At 46.7% G+C, this 14,734-nt stretch overlaps 1 protein-coding gene across 1 annotated transcript in view; it reads right to left on the bottom strand.

Annotated features, from left to right (window-relative positions):
• Positions 1 to 4,479, bottom strand: part of ERGIC1 (endoplasmic reticulum-golgi intermediate compartment 1) — a 54,109-nt gene extending 49,630 nt beyond the window's left edge. Inside the window, exon 1 of the mRNA XM_054287828.1 lies at positions 4,381 to 4,479. Within this exon, the coding sequence (XP_054143803.1) occupies positions 4,381 to 4,400 (20 nt within the window). The 5' untranslated portion in view covers positions 4,401 to 4,479. The remainder of the gene's footprint in view (positions 1 to 4,380) is intronic.
• Between the last annotated feature and the right edge of the window lie 10,255 nt (positions 4,480 to 14,734).

Raw genomic sequence — 14,734 nt, 5'->3', positions numbered from 1 at the left:
TTTGGTCAGGAATCGATTTCACAGCTGTGCCTGGTCACAAGTGGGAGCATCAGTTTGCCATTCACCATCACAACCCTTAGGTTAATTTAAAACCAAACAAACTCTCTTTGCTGAGAGCAGGAAGGTTGGAGTGTGCCAGCTTTGGTTAAGACTGAACAATTTGATTTAAAAGAAAACCTTCAGGAACTAAAGCGAAGACCTGCCTGTGTCCCAAAACAATAAAAATGATCCATAGGTCTGAATCAGCACACCCACACTGAAATACCATTTATCACAGACATGCCAAAGAACAGCTGACAGTGGGAGCCTGTCATACTGTGCAGATGGAATAAAAGTTTTTGCCTTCTACTCTAGATCAGCATTTAAATCTAAATCCTTTCTAAGCCTGGCTCCTTTCCCATGACCTCCAAAATCCGGGTATAGCACGTTGTTACTTTATACAGGTTAACACATTGTGGAAAAAAAAAACCAACCAAGCCCCAAAACCAAACAAGGAACAATAAAAACCCTAATGAAAACATCACAATGATTAACTGTTGGAAATAAATTCCGAATCTCTCAGTTAAAAATAAAAATAGGGATTCACAGACATTTGCTACTCTGTGCAAAACACCTGGCCAGGGCACAACTGTGAATTACCCAGGATTAGAACAAAAACTTGATTTCAGAGTGGTCTATTTTAGTTTTTCTCAGTCTAACCAACTAAAGTGACCAAGATAGTTCAGAAGTTTCAGTATTTCACAAACCCATCAGTAACTCTTACATGCAGACAGGCAGGTGCAAGGAGAAGCCACCAGCATAAAGAGAATTTGCAGCAATGCTTCTCCCCAGCATGTCCTCCTCCACTACACGGGAGTCACTTCATTCTTTTATCTGTAATTCTCATTTTTATTTGTGTCATTCTCAACACCTGAGCACTCTGAAGTCCCAGCACCAGCTCAGCCTCCTGCTAACAGGATCACACAACATGTGGGATCCCTCCTGGCTGGCTCACAATCACCACTCAAGATGACCCAGGCTTAGAGTTTAATCTAATTATCATCTGAACCATCCTCTGAGGCTGCAAGTGTGCAGGTGACACCAGATCTTAAGGGCTCCAAGGGGAAATACCCTTTCAGCTCCAGTGAGAGAACTCAAAATCCCCCATCAAACACATCCAAAGCTGCTTTGCTGACACAAGTTCTAAAAACCAGGAGATGGGCAAGAAGGGAAAAATCTGTCTCTGTCTTTCAGCCAAATGGGTGTTAAAAAATAGGAAAAGAACCAGGCCTTCTGGAAATACAAACTGATTCAGTAGTTCTGGAGGAGGGCTGGGTTCTTGTGACATGCACTGAACAGACCTGTACTGAAGGCTCCAATCTGGAAGCTGAAAATTTGGTTCTGTACCAACATCACAGCAGGACTGGGGGGATTAGTCTGAATTAAATGCTTGGAAAAATGAAAAGCATTAGGTAAATACTGAGTACTATTAAAACCCTGAAGATACTTGACACAGAATAATTATTATTCATGCAAGATTACTGTGAAAATATTGGTTTATTTATGAATTAAATAAAGTTTGTATTAGGTAAGGGAACCACTGATAAGCCAAGAAAACAGAAATCCTACAGAAAAAAAAAATGTACAAAAAAGTACAAGTAACAAACCAAGCTACTTCCATATCAGACTGACTGATGGAGAAAACTCCCAAAAAAGAATTTTGGTTCTTCAATCTAGCTAAGTTTAAGATAGGGCAAAGAGATCTAGTCCCATGGAAGTAAATTATTTCTTTGACTTTTAGTTGGTGAAGATGAGGGACATTTCTGGTCCTGGGCTGTTTTAATTACTGGTCATTTGTGTCTCATCATCTCCAGATGAGGTTTGGGCAACCTATTCCTCCTAGAGAGTCTAAACTTGCAGCTGCTCTACAATTGCCCTTTCTACACCTGGTATCAACATCCTGCCACCTTAAAATACCAAAAATAAAGCTCTAAGAAAGGGGAGGATACAAAACCAACAAAACCTTGCCCTCCCAAATGTCCTTGGCAGAGCAGCTAAGGCCAGAATTCCTTCAGATGCAACGTGAAATGTGTGGCCCCCAGAAGAACACAAAACCTTTCCACATGGAATTCTGGACTCTAGAAGACATGCGGGGGCATTTCTGAAAGTTTCTCGGCAGTCCAAACTCCTGGCCACACACAGGCATGTAAAAGGCAGGGTACCAAAGCGTACCTGCCAAAACATCCTGCTGAAATCGCTGAGAGAAAAACCTTGAAATTTACACGGTGAAAATGTCATTTTCATTCAGAAACTTACTCAATGTGGTGACCTTATTTCTCCAAGAGGCTTGTATTGCATATTCTAGAGTTGTCAGGAAGTACCTGTGTGGTTTTTTTTACGTGTGCATCATATTTTACCTACAACAGTAAAATTTTCCAGCCTCAGCAGATTTTGTTCCACTGCCTGCACTATGAACAAAACCCACAACAGCTAAAAAGGGCTCTAACCTTTGCAAACCTTTTGGTCCTGAACTCTGTTCATGCTTCTAAAACAGGAAAGTGGTTTGCTGCACGTGACAATAGCTCCTTTGTACTTTGGATAGGAAATTCCTATTATCAATGGCAGCTTTTGAAAAATTCATCCTTGCAGAAAAGCTGAAGTTCAGTGAGCTTATGTTATTTGAGGAAGAGCTTTGAAGTGTCTATTTCTAATCCTCCACTCTGAATGACAAAGGAGTTATTTGCAATTGTGAATCTTTAAAATGCAGATCTGAACTGATGTCTCTGTTTTTGTAACTCATTAACACAAACCCTGCAATTCAGCTTTTACTGAACATCTTTTTTCCATTCCAAAGTGAAGCACTAGTGCTGTATCTTACTTAAGATGATTGTGCTCTTGGTGAGCCAGTGTTTCCATTCTGAGACCCAACAGAAATTACATTTTCAAAGACATCAGAAATAACATTTTCTTTATCTGCTATTACAAAGTGACAGCCACAGCCCAGGATCTCTTATTGTTCATGTATTTTACAACTCTGAAAATGGACGGCAATAGGATTCGCAGCTGGCAGAATGTCTCCAAAGAAGAGTTTTTCTATCAAATTTTACACAAAAGCAGAAAGAAATGAGGCTCTGGGCCCCGGATCCCACATGATCCAGCAGATGCTGTTTCCAGCTTCAGCAAGTTTTCATTCAGAAGCAACTGCCTCCATGTTCAACAATGCCCCATGGATCACACAAGATCCTGTTAGCCTGTATAAATGAGAGGCCTGGTTTAGAATTACAGTAAAAATATAATAAAACACTGCACTATCACCATTTCCCATCTCACAGGGGTGCACATGTAGGGGTCATGATGATCCTACATGGAAAGGACTGTAGTTAACTGCGTATTCCCAAAAATGCATCTATTTTTTATTGTGCTATTAACGTTGTAGTAAAATCTGTATTAGAAAACTCATCTGTGCATCCTCCCCTTGACATCTCTGAACTTGGAAAGATGCAAATTGTTTGTTCAAGAACAGCTCAAAAAAGAAAATGAACCTGCAGTTGCTATTTTGGCTCCAGTGAAGTCAGAGAGGTCTTTTTCACTTCTGCTTTGGTACCTGACACTGCCTCACATGGCCATGGGGATGAAGGAGCCACACAGAAAGGCCAAATCCTACAACTTGCACCTGCTCAAAATGGCAAAACCAGCGGTGGAGCTGTCGATGTTGGTCCCCAGCCAACAGACACGTGGCACAGCTTTGGCACACGGAGCCAGCTGCAAAGAGTGACCCCTCAAAGATGCTCTGGGAGCTCCAGCATAAGCAGGGACCCCCTAAAGCCACTGTGGGAGCCCCACCGGGATCCCCTAAAGCTGCTGTGGGAACCCCACCATAAGAAATGACCCTCTGAAGCTGCTGTTGGAACTCCAGTGTAAGGAATGATGCCCTAAAGCTGCAGAAGATGGGAACCCCAGTGTAAGGAATGATGCCCTAAAGCTGCCATGGGAGCCGCACCATGACCTTCTAAAGGTGCTGCCATGGGAGCCCCATCACAAATAATGACCCCTCTCACAAAAAGCGAGACCCCAGACACCTGCGGGAGGAGCAGCAGCCCAGCACCTCCATCCCAGCACCCGCATCCATCACCCCGCAGGTTCCTGCTGCTCCCTTCGTCCTGCCCAGGCAACCCACACTGCACACACCCCCTTCGGCTGGATGGAACCGCACGATGGAGCTGGGCACAGCCTCCCTGCTCACAGTCCGTCCATCCATCCATCCATCCATCCATCCATCCATCCATCCATCCATCCGCCCGCCCATCCCACGCGCACCCGCGGGCGGGGAGCGGCGCGGGGCGGCGGCGGGCGCTGCCCGCGGGGCGGGCGGGCTCTGTCGCGACTCTGGGCGACACTCACCTCCTGAAGTCAAAGGGCATGGTGGTGGCGGTGGTGGTGGCGGGCGGGCTGCGGGCGCCCCCGGCCCCGGCTGTGGCCTCGCTGCCGGCGGCTGCAGGGCCAGGAAGTGACGGCCCCGGCCCCGGCCCCGGCGCCGCGCAGCCCCAGCCCATTGGGCGGCCGAGCCGGCCGGGGCTTCCGCCGCCGGGTTACGGAGCGGCCCCACCGCGCTGGGGATCCGGGATCCGGGATCCGGGATGCGGGATCCGGGGTGAGGGATGCGGGATGAAGGATGCGGGGTACGGGGTGAGGGATGCGGGCGGCCCCGGGGCTCCCGCACTTTGCCGGGTCCGCTCGGCGCTCGCCGTGCTCCGCTCAGCCCCGCGGCTCTCAGAGCGCTGGCAGCACGGAATTACGGAGTTGTTTTGGTTGGAAAACAGCTCTAGGATCATCGAGCGCCAGCTGTGCCCCATCCCCACCCTGTCCCCAGCCCGGGACAAGGGATTAAATTTAGAAAAAGCTTCCCATTCATTAGATGAGGCATTTCCCCAGTCTTTGCATTTTGCCTGCATGCCTTTTTCTGGCTGCACCCCTGGCAGGTTCAGTGCCGTGCATGAGGCCAATCCTGTCCTGCTCCATGCACCATCACTGTGCCATAATTCTGTCACCAGCTGACAGCACCCTCAGGGACGCTTTGTGCAGGTAGTGTCACTGCTGCTGTGTTCAGAATCACTGTCACTCTCATTCACGTTACACTGCACTGCAGGAACAAAATACAACTATCCTTGCCTTTAAGTCTAAAAGCAGGGCAAGAGAAAAAGTGAAATGAGAGCAGTCTGAGTATGCAATATACTGCATTTCTAATTGATTCTGTACCTTTCTTCCTCCTCCTCCTGCTGTCATCATTTCTTTACTTAGAAATGCACATCTTTCCATTTTTTCCCCTTCACACAGAAACTAGGCCCATACCTGGTTAAAAAAAAAAAAAAAAAAAAGAGAAATTCAAATTGAAACAAGCAGGGAAAAACTACTGGATAGTCAGAGCTGTTAATCAATACCATTTTCATTCAAAGAAAGAGATAATAATTCATGCTGGGAATATAAAAAACTGAACTGGAGGAATCCCAAGTATGAGATAACACAGCATTATCCCCCAGAAGCCCCCGGGGAATAGATAAAAATACCTAATTGGTTTTTTGGGGTTTTTTTGATCTCAGACACCTAAATTATCCTACTGCATTGTGCGAGCAGATTCAGCAGATTGCTAACAGATCAGCCACGAAATCCCGCTGCCCTTCACACTGCGCTCCAGAACTGAGCAGCCCAGTGAAATTAATGAGACAATTCTCATCTCTCATGAGGTCAAGCTGTTGCACAGGCGTAGCCAGGGGGGACGATCGTTGTGGAAAAAAACCAAAACAAACAGTGCCTGCCGAGGTGCTTACACAACCCAGGCCTCCTGGCAAGGCCCCCACATCATTAGCTGTTATTAACTGTCTTGTGCAGAGGCATCGGCTCTCTCAGGAGCCAAGAGAGTGCTGAAGGCTTTACAAAAGCTCTTCACTTGTTCAGTACATAAATCTGGAGGTGGCCTTGAAGAGTTCTCGTCCTGCAGGCTCGACTCTCAAGAGCACAGCCCAGTCAGAGCTCGCCTTGTGGGGATTTGATTTTATTTTCCACTAAAAGGTCAAACTGGAGAGAGCCGTGGGCTCAGAGCAGCTTTGCAGCCGGGCCCAGCTCGCTCACATCCTTGCCAAGGGAAGAAGAAGTTAATGCCCCGAGATAAGACCCTCGTCACAATATTGTTTAATTACATAAGGCCTCCATTGAGCTGGAGATAAGAACAGGAATTTGTCCCCAGTCCAGCTGGGTGGGGCAGCTGAGCTCATGGTGTGTGATAGAATGGGAACCAAAAGCAAGGGGTTCGTCTGAGGTGCTTGTCCCACCATTAGAGCTGCGATGAGCGAACTGATACTGACAACTGATGGAAAAGTTCGCTTTCTTTTTTGTGGGAGCAATAAACCAACCTTTTTCTGACAACAGCAGACTTAAAACTATTATTTCCTTTCAAATTGCATTGAGAAAGTTCATTGAGCCAAACTGCTACTCTGAAACCAGTACACCAATATTTTCAGACTCTTTAACAACCAAGAAACCAAAGCGGGAGGATTAATTGACTCACCTAAGACTCCAGAGTAAGATCAGCTTCAGTTCTAAATTAGCAAACAAATCCCTTCAGTCCTAAATCACGTTCATAATTCTTCTTGCAAAAAAGAGCATTTTCCTCATTCCAGATCACTTTGTTACAGATAAATCAGATCATGGATGAGTCTATCTGAGTTCCTGACTAATGTCTCACAACAACAAAACTGGTACCTCCTTCCTAGGAAAAAAACAGTGACCAAAAAGTGCTTTATTTGAATCATCTTCTTGGTTTTTTATTTAATAAATTTGTTTTTGCAGGTAAAATGATTCATGCCCAGGTTTCTGGGATATTTTTCATCTCCAGTTGATATGCTATTTTTAAGTTTTGACTTCACATTAATAAAGTTAATTTAGAGAGTTTATAGTAATCATTGATAACTCAGCCTTGAGGAGACTGAGGAGAGGTCTCCTGGAACTTCCTCCCGATGGGCAGCTCTGATCTCTGTGACAGGAACAGCACCCAGGGCAGGGCTGGGGCTGTGCCAGGGGAGGTCAGGCTGGGTTTTGGGAAAGGTTCTGCCCCAGAGGTGCTGGCACTGCCCAGGCTCCCCAGGGATGGGCACAGCCTGAGGCTGCCAGAGCTCCAGGAGAGCTTGGACAGCGCTCCAGGGATCCCAGGGTGGGATTTTGGGGCTGTGCAGGGACAGGAGCTGGACTTGGATCATCCCTTCCAACTCAGCATATTCCATGATTCTCTGAATTTTACTAATCTCAATTTTGTACTCTCAAAGTTTTCTCTTTCCCAGGAAAGTACAACCTCAATCCTCACCTGCTCACCACGGTTTGGGCTGATCTAACATCCTGTAACACTCATATATACAATTTCCTTTTTCAATCTGTTTATGATTCCTTACACAGGGCTGAGTTTCAGCCTCTGGCTCCTGCCACAGCTCTTGCATTGGGAGCTTGGTGTGGGTGCTGTGTGGGTCACGAGCAGCACTGTTTGCCAAAGGTAAAGCTGGGTACACACACTCATCCTTTCGGGTCAACTGGGCTTCGTTCATCGATGGGGAATGCGCTGTGACTCTTAGCAAGGTGCAGTGCTTATTCACTTATTCCCCTTCTGCCACAGAGGTGTGTAAAAACACAACCAAAAGCTGCCCCGTGGCTTTTGTTGGGATGTTGTGAGGCAGGGCCCACCCCAGGCCATTTCCCTGGGTGATGTGATTTTATTCAGCTTGCAGGGGTGGGCTGGGAATGGAGTGAGCGCATTGCTCTGCAGGGCGTGTGCCCCCGATTATGCGTTGTGTTCTGCAGGGTGTGGCCTGCAGCCCTGAGCACAACTGCCGTTCAGGAAAGGGAAAAAACATTGCAGAGAATGAAGAGAAAAAAAATGTTATAAAGCGTTTTCAAAATATAAATACCAGCGTTTGAGGAAATCTTGCTGCAGGAACAGGATGCGCGTGGAGGTGAAGAATTCAAATACAAGTGCTGTGCTAAGTATAATCAGTAATGAAAGCTCAGCCCTTCCTCTTAGGATTTGGATAAGCTACGTGTTGGCAGTACTTCCCAAATTCCAGGGAACAAAAAGCAAGCTTTGAATGTTGTCTTAAAGTCTTGTTGCAGTGTAGTTTGTTTATCATTACCACATGTAATGATGTCCATCTATTTTTGTGAGATTGGACTTCAAATACACAATAAAATAAATGAATATCTACTGAATTTACTGTGTAAGTTCCTTCTTTATTGAATAGCTACACTTTTTCCTTAAGAAGACACAACGACGTCTGTTCTTCCTGCTCAATAGGCAGAAGAAATAATCTGATTATTTTTCAGTCCCAGGGATGGGCACAGCTGATGTGTATGAGTGTGGGGAAGGGGGTCTGTGCAGCCACATGGCCTCTCCCTTGTCCTGTGACAGTGGGCAAATGCTCAGAGGAATCTGCCACTCTTAAAGCCCTAGAAAATTTACCCTGCTTTTAATACAACCTGCCTGTTCTCAAGCCTGTTTCCTGGCACGTTTTGGGTGCCAGGAATTTACTATGGGAAAGTTACGGCGAGCAGAACATTTTTTGTATTTTTGTGTTTTATTTCTTTTTCCACTGTGGAAATGAATGCCACAAGGAAGTTGCAGCCCCTGTCCCAGGCTTACCTCATGCTTTGTAGAGCACCCCTGCGGTGGTGAGTGTTCCGTGTGCTTCAGGAGACTGCAAACACCTGAGCAAAGGTCATGGCCAAAGGGAGATGCTAGTTAACAGTTAACTAGGGTGAAATCCTGGGCAGAGGACTTTGAACACTAAGAGGGCTAGATCTCAAGGAGATCTGGGATTAGCAGCAGAGGAGAGTTGAGGATTATGCCTGATTCTCTCTGTTCTTTAGTGAGTTAAATGCCTTAAATTCCCTTTACACTGGAGAGGAATAGTTCAGGACCAGGCCTTGAAGGACTCGAGTGCCCTTAGCCTGTACACTGATGGTAAGATCCAACATCAGCCAGTGGGAAATACTCAGGAGAGGGGGACCTCTGAATACATCACTGTGAAACTCATACAGGCCACAAAGTGTTTGCTTCTGGGCTTAGAGAACACATTGGGCACCCACATCTAAATTAGTCTTGTCAGTGAAAATAAGCCTGGGAGATGAGCCACCCTCTGCTTTAAATACTGATAGAGTGCTGGAGAGCCCTTCCCTGGAGGACAGGTCTGGACATTTGACACAGAGTGTGTGAGAAACTTGAGGGTATGAAGGGAGAAAAATGTGAAGGCTGAGCCACTGTGTAACCAGAAGTGCAGAATTTCTGGTGTTGAATTTGGGCTTTTACCTCGGAAACAGTGACTGTGCTTGGGCACTGGAGGAGGGGTCCCTGACTCACTGATGTTAAATATCTACAATCACTCCTGAGACTTCCCTAATGCTGCCTCCATCATGCCTGGGAAATTGGGTCCTGCAGGTCTTCCTGACAAAAGCCCCAGCTGATTTCTGGACCAGGAGGGAAGGAGCAGCCGAGGGAAGGGAGCCCACCCAGAGCAGTGGGGCAGGACAAGGCGCCAGACCCTGCGGCGCCTGGGCAGCGTTCCCCAGGAGCTGTGGGCACTTCCAGCATCTGACGTGGCCGAGCAGGGCAGGCAGAGCTTTCCTGGGCTGCTCTCAGCAGCACAGGCGCCAGCAGTCTGCACGAGTTGCACTTTGGTGCCTGAGTGCTGTTTTGGATGTCTCCCAGAGCCGCTGCAGTGGGCACTCAGGCTCAGCAGGGTGGGGATGCTGTGCCACAGTGACCTCTCTGAAAGGGGGCTTCTTCCCAGGTGGGAGCTGTGCAAGGCAGATCAGGCACCCAGCTGCAGGGTCAGGTCTCTGTGGAGCTCTGCTGTGGTCAGCAATACATGGAAACAGCTTTTTACAGCAGAAGGTGTCATGGACATATTTTATGAAAAAGCCTTTCCTTAGGATTTTTTCTCCTAAGAAGCTGAGAGGCCTCAGAAATGAAATGTAAACATTGGTTATCTACTCCTGTGGAATGCAACAGGTGCATCTGTGATTGGTCTCATGTGGTTGTTTCTAATTAATGGCCAATCACAATCCAGCTAGCTCAGACTCTCTGGTCAGTTACAAGATTTTATTATCATTCCTTTCTATTCCTTTCAAGCCTTCTGATTAAATCCTTTCTTCTCTTCTTTTAATATAGTTTTACTATATAATTTTCTTTTAATGTAATATATATAAAAAAATAATAAATCAGCCTTCTGAAACATGGAGTCAAGATTCTCATCCCTTCCCCCATCCTGGGACCCCTGTGAACACCACCACAAAAGGAGTATGGGAGGATTCAGCAGCACTAGGCCATCACAAAGGCCCTCAGGCAGTAAAGAACTGAACCCAAACAACAGCTTGACAAGGAGGAATTTCTCCAACAAGGCTCTGGAAGTTTCCTTGGAAGATTTGCCAACTCCTGCTGTGGGCAGCCAGTCCTGCTGCTGCAGCTTAGCGGGTTCTCTCCCATCTCTGACCCTCTGGAGCCAGCCCTGTGCGTGAGATGTTGAATTGCACTTCCCTGCCTTGCTTTTGGCATGTCCTCTGTGCTGCCTTATCAGCCTTCTCAGTGATTTCCTCTAGATATTGTCTAGCTGAGTAAGCCCAATGGGACATTGCAGACAAGAAATACATACCTTTATTTTTTTCATCTTTTTCATAGTAAGGATATGGATTTTTAATTGCTGCCTCTGCTGCAAATGAGACTTGTGTTTTCCTTGTTCTCACTCGGTCTCTTGGCACTGCTGTGGTGGTCAGTGGATTGGGGAGGTTTTGTCAGTGCTAAAGAATCTGTTGCAGAAATCAGGGTGTGGCCAAAGAAAAATTATATCATAAAGATGTTTTATTAACCCTCTAATGAATTAAGGCAGAAATCATTATCTCTGGCCTTGTTTCATCTGCGGGTCCCAGGCTGCTCCAAGTCCTGTCCAGCCTGGCCTTGGGCACTGCCAGGGATCCAGGGGCAGCCCCAGCTGCTCTGGGCACCGTGTGCCAGGGCCCCTCCACCCTCACAGGGAACAATTCCTTCCCAAAATCCCATCTAAGCCTGCTCTCTGTCAGTTTGAGGCCATTTCCCCTTGCCCTCTAACTACAGGCCCTTGTAAACAGTGTCTGGCCTCAGATCTGGAGTGGGGTTGGTTTTGGTGGCCAGTTCCAGATCCTTTGTGACCCAACCCGTCCTTGGTGCCAGCCCCAGCAATCACCACTTGGCCAAACAGAGACTCTGAGCTGTCTCAAGGTGCTGGCTTGAGATGGGAGTGAGGAGATGCTGTAAGACACAGAGCATGCAAGGAAGCATGGAGAGATATGAATAAATGGAGAGAAAAACTGCTGGAGAAGGGAATGTCCAGCAGAAGGGAGCTGGGAACAAACAGACCACACATGTAGGCAGGCCTGTGCAGGAACCTGAGCAGGATAAATCCAGCTTAAGGCAGAAGCTAAGAGGAGATGTGTTTGGAGGAGCTGAATGGCCAGAAATTAAGTAAAAGGTTCCTTTCAAATGACAGCGTGCAAAATCAGAAATCATTAAACCAAAGCAACAAATAAAACCTTCCAGAAAACTCCTCCAGCCTTCAGAGGAAGGCAGGCCCAGCAGTCTCCAGACTTCTCCCTCACCAAAGAACACTCCTTTCACCCCGTCTCTGCTGAGGCCACTTCATGGCTTCTTCTCAGAGGAGAAGGAACAAAACCCTGTCCTCCTCACGCTGTGATGATAAGCCTGCAGTGGAGTTAGCCAGGATTTATTTTAATTGGACTTTTTCGCTTTTTTCCTGGCACTTTAAAGTTTATGAACGGAAAGGATCAGTCTGACTCAGAGACTGGGCTACTTCCAAACATTCATCTTAGCTGCCATATGCTAATGTACCTTGGCTCCCTGCATCCCATGCTGTAAATACGTCTGTACCTTTCATCTCTGGTGTCAGAGGCCACTCAGGGGAACATGTCAGACTCTTGGGCAGTTTGTGATTGCCTGGCATGCAATCTGCAGGCACTGGATGAGGTTCTGGGAGGAAAAAGGTCTAGAAAACATCTCCATTGTGTTCTCTTGAAGTTCCTGTTTTATTATTCTGCAATATGGGTTGCCAAAGTTATGATGCCCCAGGAAATTCTTTGGCCTCTGCTGACTCTGAAATCTGTACGCAGATTTTGGTTATCCCAGTTATGAGCTCTAGGCAATAAACCTTGGAATATTTGGTACAATATTTAGCCCCTTCTGTTTTGGTTGGCTTTGTTGTATGGGTATAACAAACACGTAAAAATTACTGTCCTGCTCACCATGACTTTTCCAGCACTGAAACATGAGTCTCTCATCCTTTGTGCTTCACTTTCTTCCATTCTTCATCCCAAATGTTTCCATTCTACTGATTTCAAATTTCATTCACTGTTTGAGGGCGTAAACTGAAAGCATTTGGTATTTCCCTGCCCCTTCCTCATCTTCTTACTCACTCACTCTCTTCCCTGAAATCATCGTGAGAACAACCCTATTAAAAAAAAAAAAAAAAAAAAAAAGAAAACTTTCCAATTCTACTTATTTCAGTGGAATTTCCCTGATGTCCTTTTTCCAGATCAGTGGATGTTTTTGCTGGTGACAATGGTGTGAACAGTGTCAGGAAGAAGAAAACTTCATTAGAGAGGCTAACATTAGCCTAATGAAACTGATTTTCCTGGATTCCCCCTCAAGCCCATGTGCAGAAAAGGTCTCCTCCAGAGGGAAGTCAGAGCAGTAACCTCATTCCATGGAGGACATGGGCTGTCCACAGAGATTAACTCCTAAAACTTAAAAGTTTAAAGAGATTGAAACCCACTCTTGTTCTGGGGAGTCACAGCAGACCAATACCCAACCCCAATGTTGAGGACTTGTTCCTGACATGGAGAAGGACGTTCTCAGTTGGGTCACCACTGGTTTATGGTACAGGACAACATCCCTCAGCCCTCTTCCAATCTTCTAAGCAGTCCCTGGCCTTGGTTGATGGATGGGGAATGAGGTAAACCACGATGTTAATTCACACAAGATCTTTCTCCAGGAGGACAGAGATCTGATGGACACTTGGTGGACACCAAGCTACAGCCAGCAAAGCCTTGCAGATGAGATGTAGGAGATGAAGTAGGAGAAGCTCATCTTTCCCACACTGCAGGGAAATTTCCTGGGTGCGTTTTACATTTTGCTATTTCCCCACTTGCAGGCTGTGCAAGAGCCTGGACGTTGGGGACACGGCAGTGACGGAGGACGCAGCTGTCCCCTCGCCACCAGGAGCCTCGTCACAGTGACAAGGCAGAGATGAGTCATGGCTGGAGCTGCTTTATGTAAATGAGGAACCTCTGGTGTTCCCCTGGTGCCCGTGGGGCCACAAAAAGTTCAGTAAGTGACGCTGTGTTCCCATGTCCCCGCTGAGGCGGGGCAGGGAAATGGGGTAAGGTGGCTGGGCTTGCCCCAGAGAGGGCAAAAATTGGTCAAAACTGGTGGGAAGCTGAAAGTGAACCCCTGGAAGGGGAGGCTCCTTCCCATCAGCCTGGAGAACATTTTCTGTTGCCTTTTGCTGTTAATTGCAAAAGTGATTGAGCCACTGATGGTAAATGGTGGAGGGGAGCAAGAGAAGGGGGAAGTAAAGAATTTCGGCAGAGTTCTCTCGCTGTGAAATCAGTCAGTTTTGGTAAGATTGATGGGCCATCTGTGACACAGCTGAGAAGCCTATCTGGGAATAAATAAAGAAAGGTCCTGCTGCTGAGTGGCACGGTGCTGCAGCCCCTGTCCTGGCGGCCTTGTGTGGGCAGCACATCCCAGGCAGGAGCACTGAGAGGGAGGAGTGGAGCGTGAAAAAGCAGCGCAGCGGAATCGTGTCTGTCCAGAGGCACAGATAATGTTATTTCAGGTGGGAGGCCAAACTCTCTGACTCACCCCCACAAAAATCACGTTGAAGTGTACTGAAGACAGTGGGATTAATCTGGTGTAGAACAAATCTGAGGGAGATGCCAGCCTCCCAAAGGCTGTGTGGCTCTGAGGGGCTGTGATTCATGTGGACACTGCACTGCTGCAGAGGACTGCAGGCAGCCAAGAGGTGTGAACAAGCTGACGGGCCTGAAAGGCTTTCTCTTGCATTAGATATGTTGTTTCAAATCAGAAGGAAGATTTAATTGACTCCAGTGGGAGTTTTGCTTGAGTTAGGACTTAGGAGCTGAAGTGAGAGATGAAAAATAAAATGTACCTTGCTAGTGCAGTGCTAACAGAAGTGACTCCCTTCATTTACTCTACAAGAGATGCAAGAAACTTTCTTTAAATCATTTCAGAACCCATATCACTGTTTTTGTCAGTATTCAACACGTTTCCTCTTACATATGATTGTTTCTTTGTCTGTAGATGTTATCTGTCATACTCTACAAAAGTTTTCTTATCCCTTACAGTCACCCAAATTTGATAATGCTCAGTACATTTAATTACTTTTTTTTTCATTTTTCCCCTTTAATTGATTCAGCCACCTACCCAATTTAACCCTACCCTTGTTAGCAGTGCAGCCACAGCACCCACGTGTGCTTTGGCTTCCAGAGAGGTCTGCAGTAAATTTCCCAGGCAGGTGATGGACTGATGCAACTCTCATTTCTCACTGAATTTAAAGGTCAGTCTTATAACGCTGAGAGGTCCTCCATGAGCTGAGTCCTTCATGTGTTTTTGCTCTTTTCATTACCTGTTCCCCACTCTGGCCTACAGTGT

The sequence above is a fragment of the Melozone crissalis genome, unplaced genomic scaffold (assembly GCF_028551555.1).
Source record: "Melozone crissalis strain CALT ecotype California unplaced genomic scaffold, PUWL_Pcris_2 ptg000061l_1, whole genome shotgun sequence".
NCBI lineage: Eukaryota > Metazoa > Chordata > Aves > Passeriformes > Passerellidae > Melozone > Melozone crissalis.
The sequence above is the reverse complement of the archived record's forward strand: the minus strand, read 5'-3'. Positions and strand labels throughout refer to the sequence as shown.